Source organism: Bufo bufo, chromosome 1, assembly GCF_905171765.1.
Source record: "Bufo bufo chromosome 1, aBufBuf1.1, whole genome shotgun sequence".
NCBI lineage: Eukaryota > Metazoa > Chordata > Amphibia > Anura > Bufonidae > Bufo > Bufo bufo.
In genome coordinates, this window is record NC_053389.1 from 263,757,388 (window position 1) to 263,778,230 (window position 20,843).

General features: G+C 45.7%; 1 protein-coding gene across 1 annotated transcript in view; it reads right to left on the reverse strand.

Annotated features, from left to right (window-relative positions):
* SULT4A1 (sulfotransferase family 4A member 1) overlaps positions 1–20,843 on the reverse strand; it is a 123,878-nt gene that overhangs the window by 98,840 nt on the left and 4,195 nt on the right. Inside the window, exons 2-3 of the mRNA XM_040439182.1 lie at positions 17,178–17,308; positions 13,334–13,414 (exon numbers count right to left, since the gene is read on the reverse strand). Of these exons, the coding sequence (XP_040295116.1) occupies positions 13,334–13,414; positions 17,178–17,308 (212 nt within the window). The remainder of the gene's footprint in view (positions 1–13,333; positions 13,415–17,177; positions 17,309–20,843) is intronic.

A 20,843-nucleotide genomic window follows, 5' to 3' on the forward strand; every position in this document is an offset into this window, starting at 1 on the left:
TTTCGGGAGAGGGGTTACCCTGATAAAGTGCTTAAACTTGCCTTCAAGAGAGCATGTGAAAGTAAGCGAGAGGATCTCCTTCATCCGAAACCGAAAAAAACTGGGGATGGCTTTATACGCCTCATAGGCACGTTTGATGATGCCTCAAATGAAATCAAACAGATTTTGAGGAATCACTGGGAGGTCCTCCTAATCGACCCGGACATCAAAAAGGTGCTTCCTGAGCGGGTACAGGTCACATATCGTAGAGGCCTGAGCCTCAAGGACCGCCTAGTGCACAGCCACTACAGTGAGGCACGTGATCTCAAAGGGACATGGCTTCAGCGCCCGATCGGTTGCTTTCACTGTAGTGGCTGTGTGGCATGTCGATACGTTACACAGGGACGGTCATTCCGTGCTAACGTCACTGGTAAAACCTACCTAATTAAACATTTTATTAATTGTCGCACTCAAGGAGTAATCTACAGAGCGAACTGTAGATGCGGCCTTGAATATATAGGGAAGACCACCCGTGAATTGCGACGAAGAGTGGGTGAACATCTTGGTGATGTGAGGAATGACAGAGATACGTCCCTGGCAAAACATGTCAACATGATGCACGGAGGTGATGTGTCATTTTTGAAATTCATGGGAATTGAGACCATTGCAAGACAACCCAGGGGGGGAGATTGGGATCGGAGGATTTTACAGAGAGAGACTTGGTGGATCTTCCATCTTAAAACAGTTGTGCCTACGGGTCTAAACGAACAACTGTCCTTCAGTTGTTATATAGATCCATAGTGTCTCTCCCTGACAACTGGGTATACTATCCGACCATATCTTCCACCTCTTGTGCCCACATAACATTAACAACAAATATGAACTGTAGGATAAAATAAGCTTCCTTTATTTTTAACTTGGTTTGGTTATTTACGGAGGATGAGCCCCTTTTCCTTTGAAGGGGTGCGACAGCCACTGCTGGCAACGCTATTAATTTTGAGGAACTACCTTAGAAACTTCAAGACTCCACTATGTGAACTGCAAACTAGGCACACAGGTGGACACTATATTATACTTAGGTGGTAGCAAAAGTTGGGCCAAACTTGCCCTTTGACCCGATCTTTGCACCATAACACACCCGCCTCACACATGCGCAAGAGAGAGTGTTCGCCGTAGGATCAATTACTAGTCAGACGGCCGGTTGCTGGGTTACCTGCTTTGTTTGGATCTCGGCTTCATCAATGAAGCTGATTAGCCGGATGGTTGCCTGGCGACAGTACACGCCTCTATACACCGCATCACAGGAAGAGGTACGGTCATGTGAACTTAAGCCGAACAGCTGAGATATCACAGGATGACGGCACGGCATGACGCTGAGGGGGCGTAGAGTAGGGGCGGGGCTACCTGGCCTCTTTAAACAACCCGCGAACGCGGCTCCACTGCCACTGCTACACGCGGGACGCCAAGGAGCACCTTCCACCTAGCGATATCTGGGAACGGTTATCATCTAGAACTGGACAGATAAGTGTACCACGCTGACATACTTATTCATCATAGTGATTCAGTATGGCTCGTATTTAGCACTGTACGGATCTTTAACCTATGCTGGGGGTTACAACTAGCATGGATCTGTTACACTGCAAACGAAATTGACACCTTGACTCATTGTGATTTATTTGTAATCTTATATGTGGTGTATTCACTATACTTGGATTTAAGTCACAGCAGTCTATGTATCTTTATAGACCGCTGTGATTAAGTGACACAGGATTGCTCTTGACTCACTATCCGGTTTGTGACTTATAACCGGATGGTGGTTGATATATAGTCTGGGTCTACACAGGACTCAATACCTGGAACTAGATACCATCCTGTGTCACGTGCTTTGGCTGGAAGAGGTACCCTTATATCAAGGAGCCTCTTGTATATAATTTTGTCCCCTGATGAATCAGACATCACTGAGGAAACGCGTCGGGACACTGTATCTATTCTGATTATTACCATCTACTTGTGGTTGACATTGACCAGGTTCTGCGATCCCTTACAACGGCATTGCCATCCTACCTGAAATCCAATCACTACGTCCATTTTGCCAACTTTTGTGCCCATACCCGATAGAGCAATTCATTTCAAAGGACCATCTATTCTGTCTATCGGGCCAAGCTGGGCAGTCCATCTTTAGGGAGGGCGAATGCAGGTATTTTGCATTAGATAGTGGTGTGACTTAGACAGACTAGGGACATCTAGGGTATAGTCCCAGCAGTGTGTCCCTCTGCCTTGGTACTCACGTACCCTTCACCCTATCTATTTCTTACGCTATCCCTGTTTATGGTTCCTTCCCGTCTCCGTCTATTTTTTCAGGAGACTAGTGTAACCAGTGGTTACAGATATATTCTCTTCTTTAGTGTCTATATTTAAGGGCCTATCTTTTTATTATTGACATAATTAAATGTTAAGTTTTAAACCAAATGAAATAAGCTACCCACAACCTGTTAATTTGTTCTTGATTAAAAGGGTTTAGCTCGCTATTTAGTGATTATAGCCTGACCCGCTGAAATACGGTTCTGTAAACTACACAGATACAGTCATGTGAAAAAATTAGGACACCCTTTGAAAGCATGTGGTTTTTTGTAACATTTTTAATAAATGGTTATTTCATCTCCGTTTCAACAATACAGAGAGATTAAAGTAATCCAACTAAACAAAGAAAACTGAAGAAAAGTCTTTTCAAGATCTTCTGTAAATGTCATTCTACAAAAATGCCTATTCTAACTGAGGAAAAAGATAGGACACCCTCACATGTATTCCCTCTTAAATTGGCTCAGATCTCACACAGGTATATCACACCAGGTGCACATAATTAGTAGATCGTTACTCTGCATGTTGAATGAGGCTTGCCCTATTTAAACCTCAGACATTTAGTTTGGTGTGCTCCTGACTGTTGAAGTGAGAGTGAGCACCATGGTGAGAGCAAAAGAGCTGTCAGAGGACTTCAGAAAAAAGATTGTAGCAGCCTATGAGTCTGGGAAGGGATTTAAAAAGATCTCAAAAGATTTTGAAATCAGCCATTCCACTGTCCGGAAGATAGTCTACAAGTGGAGGGCTTTCAAAACAACTGCCAACATGCCCAGGACTGGTCGCCCCAGCAAGTTCACCCCAAGAGCAGACCGCAAGATGCTAAAAGAGGTATCCAAAAACCCTAAAGTGTCATCTCGAGAACTACAGCAGGCTCTGGCTACTGTTGATGTAGAAGTACATGCCTCTACAATCAGAAAGAGACTGTACAAGTTTAACTTGCATGGGAGGTGTGCAAGGAGGAAACCTTTGCTTTCCAAGAGAAACATCGAGGCCAGACTGACATTTGCCAGCGATAAAGTTGACAAAGACCAGGACTTCTGGAATAATGTTCTTTGGACAGATGAGTCCAAAATTGAATTATTTGGACACAACAGCAGAGGACATGTTTGGCGTAAACCAAACACAGCATTCCAAGAAAAGAACCTCATACCAACTGTGAAGCATGGAGGTGGAAGTGTCATGGTTTGGGGCTGCTTTGCTGCAGCAGGACCTGGTCAGCTCACCATCATAGAATCCACGATGAATTCTACTGTGTATCAGAAGGTGCTTGAAGAACATGTGAGACCATCAGTTAGAAAATTAAAGCTGAAGCGGAACTGGACCATGCAACATGACAATGACCCAAAACATACTAGTAAATCAACCAAAGATCGGCTGAAAAAGAAGAAATGGAGAGTCCTGGAATGGCCAAGTCAAAGTCCAGATTTGAATCCCATTGAGATGCTGTGGGGTGACTTGAAAAGGGCTGTACGTGCAAGAAACCCCTCAAACATCTCACAGCTGAAAAAGTTCTGCATTGAGGAGTGGGGTAAAATTTCCTCAGACCGATGTCGAAGACTGGTAGATGGCTACAAGAACCGTCTCACTGCAGTTATTTCAGCCAAAGGAGGTAACACTCGCTATTAGGGGCAAGGGTGTCCTATCTTTTTCCTCAGTTAGAATAGGCATTTTTGTAGAATGACATTTACAGAAGATCTTGAAAAGACTTTTCTTCAGTTTTCTTTGTTTAGTCGGATTACTTTAATCTCTCTGTATTGTTGAAACGGAGATGAAATAACCATTTATTAAAAATGTTACAAAAAACCACATGCTTTCAAAGGGTGTCCTAATTTTTTCACAAGACTGTATATCTCTGCCATTAACCCGCCAAAAATGTATAAGAAATGTTCCTTGGCCTTATTTAATGGAAAATGTGAGCATTTAGGCACTTAGGGGAGATTTATCAATCTGGTGTAAAGTAGAAATAGTATAATTGACCAGAAACCAATCAGATTCCACCTTTCATTTTCCAAAGGAGCTGTGAAAAATGAAAGGTGGAATCTCCCCCTTAGTTTTGTTCCTTCAAAAAGTGCAAAATATGGCATGTATGATCCTGGCCTTACGAAGATTGTCCCATCTGGACAACCGCTTCTCTACATAAGAATTTCTTAGCGATCATGGCCCCCTACAAATGATGATAATACTATACATGAATGGCTGCCTTCCTGGGCCCCAAATGGGCAGAGCTAATGTAAGCCTTGACCATAAGTGGGTGGTCCTGATAGGAGGAGTAACTGATATGTAATGAAGGTAAATGATCCCTATAAATAAGAGCCATGACATTTACCAATATATATTGTGGCTCTTACACGCCGTGCTGTGATGTAGTGCTATACAGGTGCAGTACTAGAAAGATTTTCCTGACACTGGTACTTTTACAAATCTGTGACGGTGATCATGTACTTGATTGTTTGGCTGGCAGCTATGATGAGATCACAAGGCTGATGACATCATAGACACCACATCACAGAGCACATGACAGCATAACACCTCATGACATCACACCTGCTGCAGAATGTACAAAATTCTAAATCAGAATCATCTTGGGTCATTTCAGCTTTAAAGCTAGAAGAGGACAAGTCCACGCAGAAGAGGACACTTCACTTAGTGCTATAGATTGTAAGAGATTGTTGGACTGTAAGATCTGAGGAGCAGCCATGAATTGCATATTAGATTGTAAGCTCTTCGGAGCAGAGTTTCTGCTGTATATTAGATTGTAAGCTCTAAAGATCAGGGCATGTACTGTATATTAGCCTGTAAGCTCTTAGGAGCAGGTTGTCTCTTTCCTTCCAGGGTCAGCTCTCCGGAGCTTTATATTACATACATATATACAGCAATATGCAGCAGGACAGATGTAATCCAGGGAATTATCCGATCGCCACATCTGGGGTCAGGAAGGAATTTTTTTCCCCCCTGAGGTAGAACTCTCCGGGGGGTTTGTTCGCCTTCCTCTGGATCTTTGGATCTGGTGGCTCTCATCTCAGGACAGTGGTGGAGTGGTCTGAATGACCGCAGCAAGTCCTGTGGTCTCCCCCGGGCCTGACCTGAGAGTCACTGTGATCCCTGTTTAATTAAAGGGCCAGTAATATTTTATTACAATGTTGCTTATTGCTATTCCAATAAAAAAAATAATTAGAAAAACAATATTTTGTGGTGTTTTTATTTGGATTTTGTCCTCAAACAGTGACTATGATGAGAGTGGAACTAGACTCAGCTCCTGATCAAGTATATAATAATGTGTATCATCCCCTAAACACATGGCGGCAGCTGCCGCAGGATCAAGGACTAGAGGGGGCTTTATTATAATAAAGTATATGATCTCCTAAACACATGGCGGCAGCTGCTGCAGGACCAGGAAGTATAGGGGGTTACATTATAATAAAGTGCATCATCTCCTAAACACATAGGTAAAGCTGCTGCAGGACCAGGGACTATAGGGGGCTCCATTATAATAAAGTTAATAATCTCCTAAACACGTGGCGGCAACTGCTGTCACGGTTCCCCCGGTGGCGGCAGCAGCGTCCGGTGTAGTGTGGATGCTGAGGTTGCACCCTGGGGTGGAGGTCAGACAGGTCTATATGGCGAATGATAGAAAAGCATTGTGGGAGATTTATCATAGATTGACGTTTTATGCCGGTCTCTGAAATCTCCAGCACAGCCGGTGGATGCGACTAGTTTATGGCGAGTTGCAGGACTCGTCGTATATTAGGTGCATTCACCGCCAGCTCACAGCTGCTGCAGATTTGTCTAGGTCAGTGATGCCCAACCTACGGCCCGCGGGCCAAATGCGGCCCGCAAAGCCGTGTCATGTGGTCCGCGCAGTTACAGGACTTTATCAGCGCAGGGAGCGCTGCGAACGGCACAGGCAGCAAAGCGATGCTGCCTGTACCTGCAATCTCCCCGCCCGGCGCCGCCTCCTAGCTAATTTATTCACTGCACTTGCCTCTGTGAAATTGAAGAGAAGCGCCATAATCTCGCACAGGCGCACTGGCAGAGGCATTGAAGTGCGCATGCACCGTCTTCCTGGCCTCTGCCAGTGCGCCTGTGCAAGATTACGACGCTTCTCTTCAATTTCACAGAGGCAAGTCAAGTGCAGTGAATAAATTAGCTAGGAAGCGGCTCTGGGTGTGGGGGGATATCTGTGGATGACACTGAGGGGGGGGATATCTGTGGATGACACTGAGGGGGGGATATCTGTGGATGACACTGAGGGGGGATATCTGTGCATGACACTGAGGGGGGGGATATCTGTGGATGACACTGAGGGGGGGATATCTGTGGATGACACTGAGGGGGGGTGTATCTGTGGATGACACTGAGGGGGTGTGTGTATCTGTGGATGACACTGAGGGGGGGTGTATCTGTGGATGACACTGAGGGGAGGGGGGATCTGTGGATGACACTGAGGGGGGGGATCTGTGGATGACACTGAGGGGGGATCTGTGGATGACACTGAGGGGGGAAAATGTGGATGACACTGAGGGGGGAATCTGTGGATGACACTGAGGGGGGATCTGTGGATGACACTGAAGGGGGATCTGTGGATGACACTGAGGGGGGGATCTGTGGATGACACTGAGTGGGGATCTGTGGATGACACTGAGGGGGGGATCTGTGGATGACACTGAGGGGGATCTAGGGAGGGGTGTGGGGATGTTGGTGTGGGAGCTCTGGAAGGGGTGGGAGGTCCGATAGGTATGTGGGGGTGGGAGATCCGGGAGGGGGGGCCCATACATTTTTTTGCTATGGGGCCCAGTCATTTCTAGCTACGCCCCTGATTGGTAAGATTGGGCGGGCACTAAAGCGATAGAGCGCCCTGCTGTAGGAGAAGCCGACGGGAGATGAAAGGAGGAGGGGCCAGCTCCTGGTGGTGTCGGGCACACGGCGCAAGCATGGCGGTGGAGGATCTGACTGAAGCCTAAAGACCAGACATCAAGGTAGACCTGCAGAAGAAGGTGACAGCTCAGTATGTGATGTATACATGTGTGTAATGTATGTAGTGCAGTGTGTGATCATCACATACTGCACTACATACATTACACACATGTATACAATCACATGCCCCCTCACAGTAATAATGCCAAGATATGTGCCCTCTTCACAGTAGTAATGCTCACACATGCCCCCTCACAGTAGTTATGCCCAGATATGTGCCCCCTCACAGTAATAATGCCAAGATATGTGCCCTCTTCACAGACGTAATGCTCACACATGCCCCCTCACAGTAGTTATGCCCAGATATGTGCCCCCTCACAGTAATAATGCCAAGATATGTGCCCTCTTCACAGTAGTAATGCTCACTCGTGCCCCCTCACAGTAGTTATGCCCTGATATGTGCCCTCTTCACAGTAGTTATGCCCTGATATGTGCCCTCCTCACAGTAGTTATACCCTGATATGTGCCCCCTCACAGTAGTTATGCCCAGATATGTGCCCTCTTCACAGATCTAATGCTCGCACATGCCCCCTCACAGTAGTTATGCCCAGATATGTGCCCCCTCACAGTAGTTATGCCCAGATATGTGCCCTGTTCACAGTAGTTATGCCCTGACATGTGCCCTCCTTACAGTAGTTATGCCCTGATATGTGCCCCCTCACAGTAGTTATGCCCTGATATGTGCCCCCTCACAGTAGTTATGCCCAGATATGTGCCCCCTCACAGTAGTTATGCCAGATATGTGCCCTCTTCACAGTAGTAATGCTCACACGTGCCCCCTCACAGCGTTTGCATTTCTTTCTGGCAAAGCTACCTGGTTCCGGCCCGCGAAATTTATACCAAGTCTAATGCGGCCCTCAGATGAAAAATGGTTGGGCACCACTGGTCTAGGTTTTCACCTGAAAACCGATGCAAATTAGGGCTCATTCACAAGTGCCCCATGCCCATATTGCAGCCTGTACACAGCGGGTCCACAATATACGGGCACCGGCTGTGTGCAGGCCATACTGTGGATGACTTGAATTGGTCCGCAATCCACAAGATATGCAGTGGAGCGGAGCCACGGATCAGAAGCCCTCGGTAGCACTACAAATCACTTCCGTGTGATTTTGGTCCGTGCCTATGCACCGCTGAAAAATAGAACATGTTCTATTCTTTTGCAGTGCGGAACGTATCTTGCGAATCTTTGACCCATTTAAGGGAATGGGTCCACAAACAGCGTGCACTCGGTCGGTACCCGTGCATTGCAGACCACTATTTGCAGTCCGCAGCATGGGCATGAGCACTTACTGAAAGGAAGTCAATTTTGAGACCAGAAATTTGAGCATCTGCTGAAGGGGCTCCTATACTATTTATGAATCAGTGCCATTATTTGGGGGCAAACAGGAAGGATTTTGCTCGGAGTGTGCCCTTTTTTGTTCCTCACTTAAGATTGGAAGCCATGACACTGTGAAAGACACATCGCAGACAGCAAACAATCCCCCTGGCAGATCCCGATGACTTATAATTGGGTCCATCAGGATTCCAGTGGGATGTCTGTCGCTCTGACGTATAGAATCGTTCTGCATGTTGTACTACTCTTCCTATCAGAGCTGGAGAAGCTCCAGGTGAAAGCTTTTGATAGCAGTGCGAACACTTATGTCATGAGTGTATACTAGTATGGATCGAGCACCAAAGTGCTCGGGTGCTCGAGTAAAACACCTCGGGATGCTTGGGTGCTCCACAGAGAACCCGAGCACAATGGAAGTCAATGGGAGAACCAGAGCATTAAACCAGGCACCCCCTGCTCTGAAGAGGGGAGGGTGTCTGGTTCACAGGCCAGAAATTGATTGAAACACCATTGAAATGTTTCGGGAACAGCATGGGGAGTATGTCTAGATGCATCTTGGACTCCCAGGTCGCTGCTAGGAACGATGTTTTCCGAGTAGTATGCCACTTTTACAGACTGACAATAATACGCACAAAACCAAAGTTAAAAATTGATTTTAGAGTAAAGATTGTTAGGAAACATTCTTTCCTGTATATTTACTTGTATATAAAGTGCAAGTGCTGCTAAAAATTACAAGAAAGAGGCACCCCGATACACCCTTTATTACACATAAAGGAGGGCATCATACACACCCTTGAAAAATTATGATTGATGGCCTGCTGGTGACCCTCAAAAACATTAGGGGGCGAGGGCCTGCTGCTGAGCTGACCATCTAAAACATTAGGGGTGAGGGTCTGCTGCTGATCTGACCATCTAAAACATTAGGGATGAGGGTCTGCTGCTGAGCTGACCCTCTAAAACATTAGGGGCGAGGGCCTGCTGCTGATCTGACCATCTGAAACATTAGGAGAGAGGGCAGCCTAATAAGCATGTTGATATGATGGAGGAGGAGGACGAGGACAAGAAAAGGAAGATTCAACCATATACCCTTGTTTGTGGTGGAAGGGGTGCATGGGAATACGGTGTATTCAATACACCATAAAAACACATTTAAAGTGCCTTTATGGTCAGCCACTTTCCTCTGGTGGAGTAGAGAAGTCAGGGGCAATCCAGGCCTTGTTCATTTTGATAAGAGTCAACCTGTCAGAATTTTCAGTTGACAGGCGGATGCGCTTATCAGTTTTTATGCCCCCAACAGCACTAAATACCCGCTTAGAGAAAACGGCAGGGCAGGCCAGCACCTCCAAGGCATAGAGCGCGAGTTCGTGCCACGTGTCCAGCTTGGACACCCAATAGTTGTAAGGCACAGAGGGATCACTGAGGACACTGACACGTTCTGCTACGTACTCCTTCACCATCTTCCAAAACATTTCCCTCCTTGTGACACTAGGCCGAGCATCAGGTGAGGGTGCTGGCGGGGTGTCATGAAACTGTCCCAGGCTTTGAAGAGTGTTGCCCTGCCTCTGTTGGAACTGCCATGTGTTCCCCTCGTCTCACCTCCTCGGTTGCCCAAGGAACTACGTACTCTGCCGCCAGCGTTGTCAGCTGGAAATTTTTGAAGCAATTTATCCGCAAAGACCTTCTGGTATTGCACCATTTTGCTAGTCCTCTCCGCCATAGGAATGAGAAATGAGAAGTTCTTTTTGTAGCAGGGGTCGAGAACGGTGAACAACCAGTAATCCATGTTGGCCAAAATGCGTATAACGCGAGGGTCACGGGAAAGGCAGCATAACATAAAGTCAGCCATGTGTGCCAGAGTCCCAACAGACAAGATTTTGCTGTCCTCATCAGTAGGATGACTCTCAATCTCCTCATCCTCTTCCTCCTCTTCGGCCCATCCACACTGAACAGATGGAATAAACCTGCTATGGGGTACTACCCTCTGTAGCAGAGGCAACCACCTCCTGCTCCTCCTCATCATCATCATTCAATTTGCGCTGAGAAGACGAATGGAGGGTGCTCCGCTTTTGCACCCTGCTCCCTCTTCTGCTGTGCTGGTGGCTCTGTGCGACCATTGCCTCTTCCTCCGATCTAGACAGGTCACTCGCATGACCTTGATTCCATGTGGGGTCAAGGACCTCATCGTCCTCCACATCATCTTCCACCCAGTCTTCACCCCTGCCCTCCTTTTCGGTCTGCACACTACAGAAAGCCACAGCAGTTGGCACCTGTGTTTCGTCATCATCCGAGACTTGTTGCGGTGGTCCTCCCATGTACTAATCCTGAAACATAAGTGGTTGGGCATCGGTGCACTCAATCTCTTCCACTTCTGGGGTAGGGCTATGTGGATGGCCCTGGGAAACCCTGCTAGCAGAGTCATCAAAAAGCAGAAGAGACTTAGGGCTCAGACTGCTTGGCTGATTTGCAAAGGGGTGAGGTGAAAGACTGATTGACATGGGCTGCAGGTGCCAACTCTGATCTTTCAGCAGGGGACTGGGTGTCAGACAATGTGAAGGAACTGGAGGCACTGTCAGCCACCCAATCTACTATCGTCTGTACTTGTTCTGGCCTCACCATTCGTAGAGCCGCATTAGGCCCGACCAAATAACGCTGAAGGTTCTGTCGCCTACTCGCACCTGAGGAAGGTGTTTTACTTGTGCGTGTAGCTGACACAGATCGACTACGTCCTCTCCCTGCAACAGGAGCTCCACCAGCAGCACCACGACCGGGGCCACGTCCCTTATTTGACGCTTTCCTCATTCTTTGCGTTCACCAACCAAACTAACAGATGGTTTATGTCAGGCGACAATATAACCGCCAATAGTCAACAATTATGTTCACTGACAGTAAGGCAGTGTCGGTGTCATAAAGAGGAACATTTTCTTGAGGTCACACAACAGTGTGACAGGCGAATTTTATACAATTACTTCAGGGTCACAAAATATTTTAATTTGTCAACCAACAATGTAACAGCAGTATTGACTGGTTGTATTGGACTGTCACAAATGCAGCAAAGGCCGCAAATCTAGTATCTTGCACAAAATGGGTGTTTTTTTTAAAACCTGAATATAATTGCAGTATTTAACGCTTGTATTGGACTGTCACAAATGCAGCAAAGGCCGCAAAGGTACTTTATGGGAAAACAAATATGATTTTTTCAACCACAATTAAACAGATGGATTTAACTGAATTTCTTTCACTATCACAAATGCAGTGCAGGGCGAAAATGTACTTTTTAGCAAAAAAATGTTTTGGGTCCCCACAGAATCTAACAGATGGATTTACTTGGATTGTATTTTACAGAATAAAAAGGGAATATGTCACCCCCTGGGTCCCTGAACTCACAGACGGATTCCTATTATTTTCCCTTCCCTTGGCACATATGCAGTGCAGGTGCACTTAAAAAATGGGTATATGTTGCCCACTGAACTATAAGAACTAGGTTAAATTATTGTCCCTGGCACATATGCAGTGCTGGTGGACTGAACTTGCACAAAATGGCCGCCGACGCCCATCTAACTAACAGACGGATAAAACTTATTTTTCTGTGTCACTGGGTTCAGGGCAGGGTAAAAAAATGTTGCACTGCACCCACAAAACAAAATCGCAGAGTTAATAACAAGTTGTGATGTCATATCAGATAGATTATTTCTTTCCTATTCTCTCCGTCACAGCAGCAGCATCCTCTCCCTACACTAAACACAGCAGAGTGACGTGCGGCGCTACGTGACTCCAGCTTATATAGAGGCTGGGTCACATGCTGCACTGGCCAATCACAGACATGCCATTAGTTGGCATGGCTGTGATGGCTTCTAAGGGCACACTAGTTAAAAGCTCTGCAGCCTTTCAAAAAGCGCCATTAAATCGCCGAACACCGAACTCGAACTTTTACGGAAAAGTTCGGGTTCGGGGTCCAAAAATCCTAAAGTTCGGTACGAACTCGAACTTTACAGTTCGGGTTCGCTCAACCCTAGCCAGGAGGTATCAGCTCTATATATGACAGTGACATCTAGTAAAGGAACCAACATTATAACACTAAGGCCTCATGCACACGACCGTTGTGTGCATCCGCGTCCGTTCCGTCATTTTTCACAGTTTAGCGGAGGTCCTATTCATTTCTATGGAGCTGTGAAAAAAAACTGATAGTCCTCCGTTTTTTCTCCGCGTCCGTGATTCCAGTCTGTCAAAAAAATATAACCTGTCCTATTCTTGTCAGTGGAAAACGGAGGACGGGCCCATTCAAGTCAATGGGTCCGTCAAAAAAAACGGATGCACAACTGGTATATCATCCGTGTCCGCGTCCATTTTTTTCTACAGGACCTTGGTGCAATAAAATTTCACTTTTCATTAACCTTCCTTTTTTTTCCCCTGTCAGACAAAAAAAAAAGAAGACACAAGGAAACACAACTGAAGCAAAATCGGACACGGACCACTGAAGCCAAATCACTGACAGTGAAAAAACACTGTTGTGTGCATGAGGCCTAATCCGCATACACTGAACCACATTCAAACAAGGTTAGGCATGGAATGCAGGACAGGTTCTCTAGAGCAAGATACACTCTTCTATTCACTCAGCATTTCCCAATTACGTTTTAAAGACAAAAATGACCAAACCAAACATTTGCCCCATCATCATCAGTCAGAGTTCCTCACCTTGGACTCTCCATTGTGCAGGTCTGTAGGCAGGAATTGATATGGGAGGTGACTTTTTATAAGTCTAGGAGATGTCAATTCCTAAAACAAAGCAAACATATATGGAACATTATCAATATATCTACAACAACATAACAGAGATTTAGAGAGAAAGCTTGAGATTAGAAGAACAGGGCTGCTTCCTTCCAGGAATGGCACCATTGATGTACATGACTGTTTCTGGTATTGCAACATTTAAGTGATTGGGGTTGAGCTGCAATATCTGACAAAGCCCATGGACATAATTGGCATAGTTCTGGACATCCACCTTTAGGATAGATTAGACATTAGATAGATAGCTACAGTTAGGTCCATATATATTTGGACAGACACAACATCTTTCTAATTTCTGTTCTGTACATTACCACAATGGATTTTGAACAAAACAATTCAGATGCAGTTAAAGTTCAGACTTTCAGCTTTAATTCAGCGGATTGAACAAAATGATTGCATAAAAATGTGAGGAACTAAAGCATTTTTTCAACTCAATCCCTTCATTTCAGGGGCTTAAAAGTAATTGGGCAAATTAAATAAGTGTAAATAAAATGTTAATTTCTAATACTTGGTTGAAAACCCTTTGTTGGCAATGACTGAAGTCTTGAACTCAAGGACATCACCGGACGCTGTGTTTCCTCCTTCTTAATGCTCGCCCAGGCCTTTACTGCCGCGGTTTTTAGTTGCTGATTGTTTGTGGGCCTTTCTGTCTGAAGTTTAGTCTGTAACAAGTGAAATGTATGCTCTATTGGGTTCAGATCAGGTGAAGAATATTCCACTTCTTTGCTGTAATAAACTCCTGGGTTGCTTTGGCTTTATGTTTTGGGTCATTGTCCATCTGTATTATGAAACGCCGACCAATCAGTTTGGCTGGATTTGAGCACACAGTATGTCTCTGAAACCCCAGAATTCATCCTACTGCTTCTGTCCTGTGTCACATCATCAATAAACACTGCCCAAACAATGCCCAAGCCATCACACTGCCTCCGCCGTGTTCTACAGATGATGTGGTATGCTTTGGATCATGAGCTGTGCCATGCCTTCGCCATACTTTTTTCTTTCCATCATTCTGGTAGAGGGTGATCTTGGTTTCATCTGTCCAAAGAATGTTCTTCCAGAAGTGTGCTGGTTTTTTAAGATGTTTTTTTTTTTAGCAAAGTCCAATCTAGCCTTCTTATTCTTGAGGCTTATGAGTGGCTTGCACTGTGCAGTGAACCCTCTGTATTTCCTTTCATGCTGTCTTCTCTTTATGGTAGATTTGGATATTGATACGCCTATATCCTGGAGAGCCTTGTTCACTTGGTTGGCTGTTGTGAAGGGGTTTCTCTTCACCATGGTAATTATTCTGCGATCATCCACCACTGTTGTCTTCCATGGGCGTCCAGGTCTTTTTGCATTGTTGAGGTCACCAGTGCTTTCTTTCTTTCTCAGGTTGTACCAAACTGTAGTTTTTGCCACTCCTAATAGTGTAGCAATTTCTCAGATGTTTTTTTTTCTGTTTTCGCAGATGAAGGATGGCTTGTTTCACCTGCATTGAGAGCTCCTTTGATCACATGTTTACTTCTCAGCAAAATATTGAAAACGCAAGCACCACACCTCAAATCAACTCCAGGCCTTTTATGTGCTTAATTGAGAATGAAATAATGAAGGAATTGCCCACACCTGCCCATGAAACAGCCTTTGAGTCAATTGTCCAATTACTTTTGGTTCCTTTAAAAACAGGGTGCCACATGTAAAGGAGCTGAACCTCCTAAACTCTTCATCCAGTTTTAATGTGGATACCCTCAAATAAAAGCTAAAAGTCTGGACGTTATGTCCATGTCCATTATATAACTATAACTTCAATATGTTTTAGTAAACAGGTAAAAACAAAAACAAAATTTGTGTCCAAATATATATGGACCTAACTGTAGATCAGCCAAAACGGTATCATATAGCCTACACCTTTAAGAGGAGGCTGTCATCTCTCCTAACATGTCTGTTTTAGTAACTACCTCCATTTCCAGTTGAACCTTTATTGCATGATGGCCCCATTGTCTATGATGAGACAACCCTTTTAAGCCATTAAAGAGGACCAGTCGGTGCCGCTGACATCCCTGTTTTTGTAAGTACTTGCATTCCTCATTGAATTATTCTGGAACATTTGCTCTTATGACTCTATATTGTGTGATTCCTCTGTTCCTACTACTAGACGATCATATCGCTAGGATATGCCCCCATTGTCTTATAGGTGTGGGACCCGCACCTATATAGAGAACGGAGCCCCAAAAGTGAAGGAGTGCACACTGTGCATGCGCAGCCGCCCTTCATTCATTTTCTATGGGTCCGGCGAAAATAGCCGAGCACTGGCTCGGCTATTTCCATCGAGCCCATAGAAGTAAATAGGAGCGGTGGCCGGTCATGTGCAGTGTGCTCCCATTCACTTCTATGGGGAGCCGGCTTGGTGGTGGCTGGTCCTCTCCATCCACCACCTTGCGGGGCTCCGTTGCTGATATAAGTGCGGGTCCCAGCGGTGGGACCCGCAACTATAAGACAATGGGGGCATTATACTAGCGATATGCCCCCATTGTCTATGATGAGACCACCCCTTTAAGACCCTTTTACACGGGCCTACTGAGCAGGAAATTATCAGAAACGAACAGTTCATTTCCAATAATTGCCTGTGTGTTAGAGGATGTGAAAGCTGCAGAAATCGCTCTTCCCCCTACAGATTCATTGTTTCCAGGCAGCACACATCTGTTCACACAGTACAATGTGCTGCATAGAAACTATGCTTTCAACGATGCTTCCCCCCAATGAACGAGCTTTAGGTGATCACCTTTACTCAGGACAGTTATTGGGAACGAGCATCATAGGAACACTCCTTCCCTATAATTGCCCTGAACATCTGCCAATGTAAAGGGGTCTTTGGAATCAATACTGCATCTTAGATGACTATGGGTCCTCAAGTTCACTAATAGTCCTTTTCCACTGGCAGATTTCTACTTCTTAGACCACGATACAGCATGTTGATTAGTGCCAGTTAAGTGCCTTTTTTATGCAGCAATCATTAGAAGTGTGGGAACGAATGAACACTAATGTGATTGTTCATCCCCATACAGTTTTTGATTTATTGACGTCATAACCCCTGTTTACATAGGGCAATGTGCTGCTGAAAAAAAAACAATTATTTTTTATACCACAAACAAAATGAGATCATCCAAAAAAAACTAGATTAGAGTGGTTGGCGGCATTTTTACACGGGGCAATATTCAGGAATGGGTAATGTTCCTTCTTGATCATTGGTCAAATGTAAAAGGCCCGCAAAGGCATGAAGTACTATTGTAATGAGAAGGGTCAAGTGACACTTAGGCCTCATGCACACGACCGTTGTTGTGTTCCGTTCCGCAAAATGGGGTTCCGTTGTTCCGTTTTTGTTTCCGTGTGTCTTCCTTTATTTTTGGAGGACCACCAGACATAAAGGAAAGCAAAAAAAAGTCTAAGACAGGTTTGCCATGCAAATGATAGGAAAAAAACGGACGCGGATGACAATCTTGTGTGCCTCCGCGTTTTTTTTTTGCGGTCCCATTGACTTGAATGGGTCCGCAAACAGTTTTCCGCTAAAATAATAGGACAGGTTATGTTTTCTTGACGGGCTGGAACCATGGATCACGGACGCGGATGGCAAACGGTGCATTAGCCGAGTTTTCAACAGACCCATTGAAAATCAATGGGTCCGCAGAAAATCACGAAAAACGGCGCAACGGACACGGAATAAAACAACGGTCGTTTGCATGAGGCCTTAATGACAAGTCTCCTGAAAAGAACATACCTTGATTATGTCTAATCCAGGCTGTGGATACTCAAGGACAGGCAGCTGTTCATCAATGTTCATCAGACCTATCTCATCAGGGTCAGCTCCTTGACTTACTAAATACACAATTTCCTGCAACAAGCTGGTTCCTACAGTAGAATGGATCAAACAGAGAAAGTATTTGAATTACAACCACATTTGTATTCACATGTTCAGCTCATATCAAATGTCCAGTTCTTTAAATCACCATGACTCCTGAGACCAGCGGCAAAAAGATGATTTCACCGTCGGAAGCCGTGGTCAGCCAGGAATTGTCCCTGCAGGAGTAATGTAGTGTTACATGGAGGCCATTCAGATGAGTGCTGGTGGTTCTATGGTCTGGTTCACAAAGAATGAGGGTCCCAGTTGGAAAACCCCCTCTTATATTGGTGGGAGTTATCATGACAGGAATATTCCTTTAACTCTTCAAGGTCATCCTGACAGGTGTTCTTAACCCCTTAAAGGGTGACATGACAGGTGTTCTTAACCCCTTAAAGGGGTTGTTCGGGATTATCAGAGCTGAACCCGGACAAATCCCCATCTTCATCCTTCCGGCTCCTAGGATATGAGCATTGGAGCATTTCATGCTCCGATGCTCTCCTTTGGCCTGCGCTGTATCGCGCAGAGCAAAGGAATTTTATGGAGTTCCGGTGATGTACCGGGCTCTTCATATTGTAAGCTAGGTGGAAGCTTCCGTCCAGTAGTGAGCCCGGTGACGTCACCGGCACTGATGGGCAGGCTTTAGCGCTGCCCTAGCCTGTAAAGTAAAGCCCGCCCATCAGAGCCGGTGATGTCACCAAATACACTGCCGGGCCTCCGCCTAGCAGTGTGCGGAAGTAAACAAACAAGCCCTTGCCCTGTGCAATCCAGCATGAAATGCTCTGTTGCTCATATCATAGGGGTCAGAGGGGTGAAGATGGGGATATAACCCGGACAACCCCTTTAAGCACTGGCCTATCTTCTTTTTTTTTTTTTTTTTTATCAATACGATGATTCTGCCATTGTTTTTGTTATTTGTTTTTACGGTATTCACCATGATAAATGACTTGTTCTTTATTCTGTGCTTCAGTATGATTACAGCAATACCCGATTTATATCGTTTTTTACTACTTTTCTCAATATAAACAAATGACAATAAAAGCAATTCCACCGTTTTGGTTTGGATCATTATAACAAATAACAAGTATGTGATTTGTATGGTAGAGTTATATGCCTGTCATTGTAAAACTGACAGGCATACACAATTGGCAGGCCTGGGAGCCTTCTTTAGTCCACTGGCAACCATAGGCATCCCATAACTGAAACACAGGGTACCAGTGGTGAGATAAAGGGAGCCTCCTCTATTTAACCACTTAAATGTTACAGCATTTGAGAGCTTAAACAGCAAGGACCCGTGTTATCTCCGATCTTGGCTATTGCCGCACCATGTGCTGTACCCCAGAATCGGGTACTTGTAAACTGTTCTCATTATGTAATGTTATTTGATATGTAAATGCCATGTAATGTCCCAGCATATCTCTGTATGGATCAGTCGGGGTTAACGATTCTGACTCAGCCCCTGCACAAAGTTAGAGGAAGCAGTTAGGTCTGTACCTAGCCCAGTCAGTCACTTTGTAGTGTATTAGTTGAAGAAATGAGAAGGAGCTACATGTGGTCACTCCCCAGAACACCAAGCCTGATCTCCAGAGAATCATCATCTCTGAGCAGTAAAGCCATTTCTACTCTAAAATTACTCCAGAATGAGACAGAGAAAGGAAAGAGTCTGCATGGCCGAGCATTGGAGACAGTCAGTAAGGTATTTGCATTTGCAGTTTAAGGCTGTTGGAGACTTTACTGCAGTGAGGGAGACATTGCTGAGACACCCTTCACAAGCGGACATGGTCGGCCCACCGTATCTTAATCCTGTACCCCTCAGCTGGGAATTACTCCCACTATTGCACAAGTAATATTGCCAGCCTTAGTTTCTGCAGACAGTGACTTTGGGGAGATAGAGTGAATGAGTACTACAATCACCATCCTGGCATATAACCATACATTGCTATCTGGAAAGATTTGCACTGTCAACTGATTGAATTGACTGGATCAGTGTTTTGCTACTGTAAGATGTACTACAACCCACATTCTGCACTTTAGTTAAGAGAGACTGACTGTCTCTATCCCCATTCGCCCAGGGCCGTCTTTAACAAGGGGCAGAAGGGGCAGCTGCCCCGGGCCCAGTTGCTCCTGGGGGGCCCAAGGCAGCTGCCTCTTGAGCCCTGCTAGCCACTGCCCCGGGTGTCAGGCTGTCAGCTACACAGGGGGTGCTGCCATGCCATGCCTGCCGGCACTCCAGGCAGCGTACTGTGAGAGCTGTGATTCTCTAGGACCTTAGATGACATCATCACCATGTGACCAGTAATCTAGCAATATTACTGGTCACATGGCTATGAGGTCATCAAGGTCCTTTCTACCAGGAGTGTTGCTGTAGAAGTTTACCTTAACTGTGGAGCTTTTTTTGTGAAGATTACATCAGAAAAAGGTGACAGGGACTGTTATGCTAATATACTGTAAACTACTGTATAGTGGGGTGCTGTATAGTGTGGGGGCCTGTATACTGTGGGGGGCTGTATACTGTGCCTGTATACTGTGGGGGGCTGTATACTGTGGGGGGCTGTATACTGTATGTGCTATATATTGTAGAGTGCTATACTGCTGTACTGTATAGTGTGGGGGCTGTATACTGTGGGTGCTGTATATTGTGGAGTGCTATACTGCTGTACTGTATACTGTGGGGGGCTGTATACTGTGGGGGCTGTATACTGTATACTGTGGGTGCTGTATATTGTGGAATGCTATACTGCTGTACTGTATACTGTGGGGCGCTAGATACTGTGGGGGCTGTATACTGTGGGGCGCTAGATACTGTGGGGGCTGTATACTGTATACTGTGGTTGCTTTATATTGTGGAGTGCTATACTGCTGTACTGTATAGTGTGGGGGGCTGTATAGTGTGGGGTGCTGTATCGTGTATAGTTTGGGGTGCTGTATATGGTGAGGTGCTATACTGCTCTACTGTATACTGTGAGGTGTTGTATACTGTGGGGTGCTGTATACTGTGGGGTGATATACTGCTCTACTATATACTGTGGGATACTGTATAGTGTGGGGTGCTATACTGCATACTGTGGGTTGCTGTATACTATAGGGTGCTATACTGCATACTGTGGGGTGCTGGGGTGCACTGTAACACTAGGGTGAGCCGAGCCCTGGTCTCCTTCCTGCAGAGCGGTGCCCATTTCCAGCCTAAGCCCAGCTGCCCAGAGCACTGATCCTGAGCCGCTGGAGTCTTCACAACTGGAAGTATTTACAGTCATTCACTGTACTCTACCAGATGTGTGGATTTTTTGTGTGTGTGTTGTGGTGGAGGGCGTGATTGCCTGCTAAGGTGTGGGAAGGCAGGATCCAGGGGGCCCAAGTAAATTTTTGCCCAGGGTCCAGTCAATATTAAAGACGGCCCTGCATTCGCCGGCCACAGCACCTACACGCTCTCCCTTGCCCCCGCACCAAACTCACAACACCAAGGGCATCCTACTACCATCAGGCAGGAGCCCCAACATTAGGGTGTCCCGAGGGAAGAAAGGGTGCCCATCCCTGTCACTGCCCTGC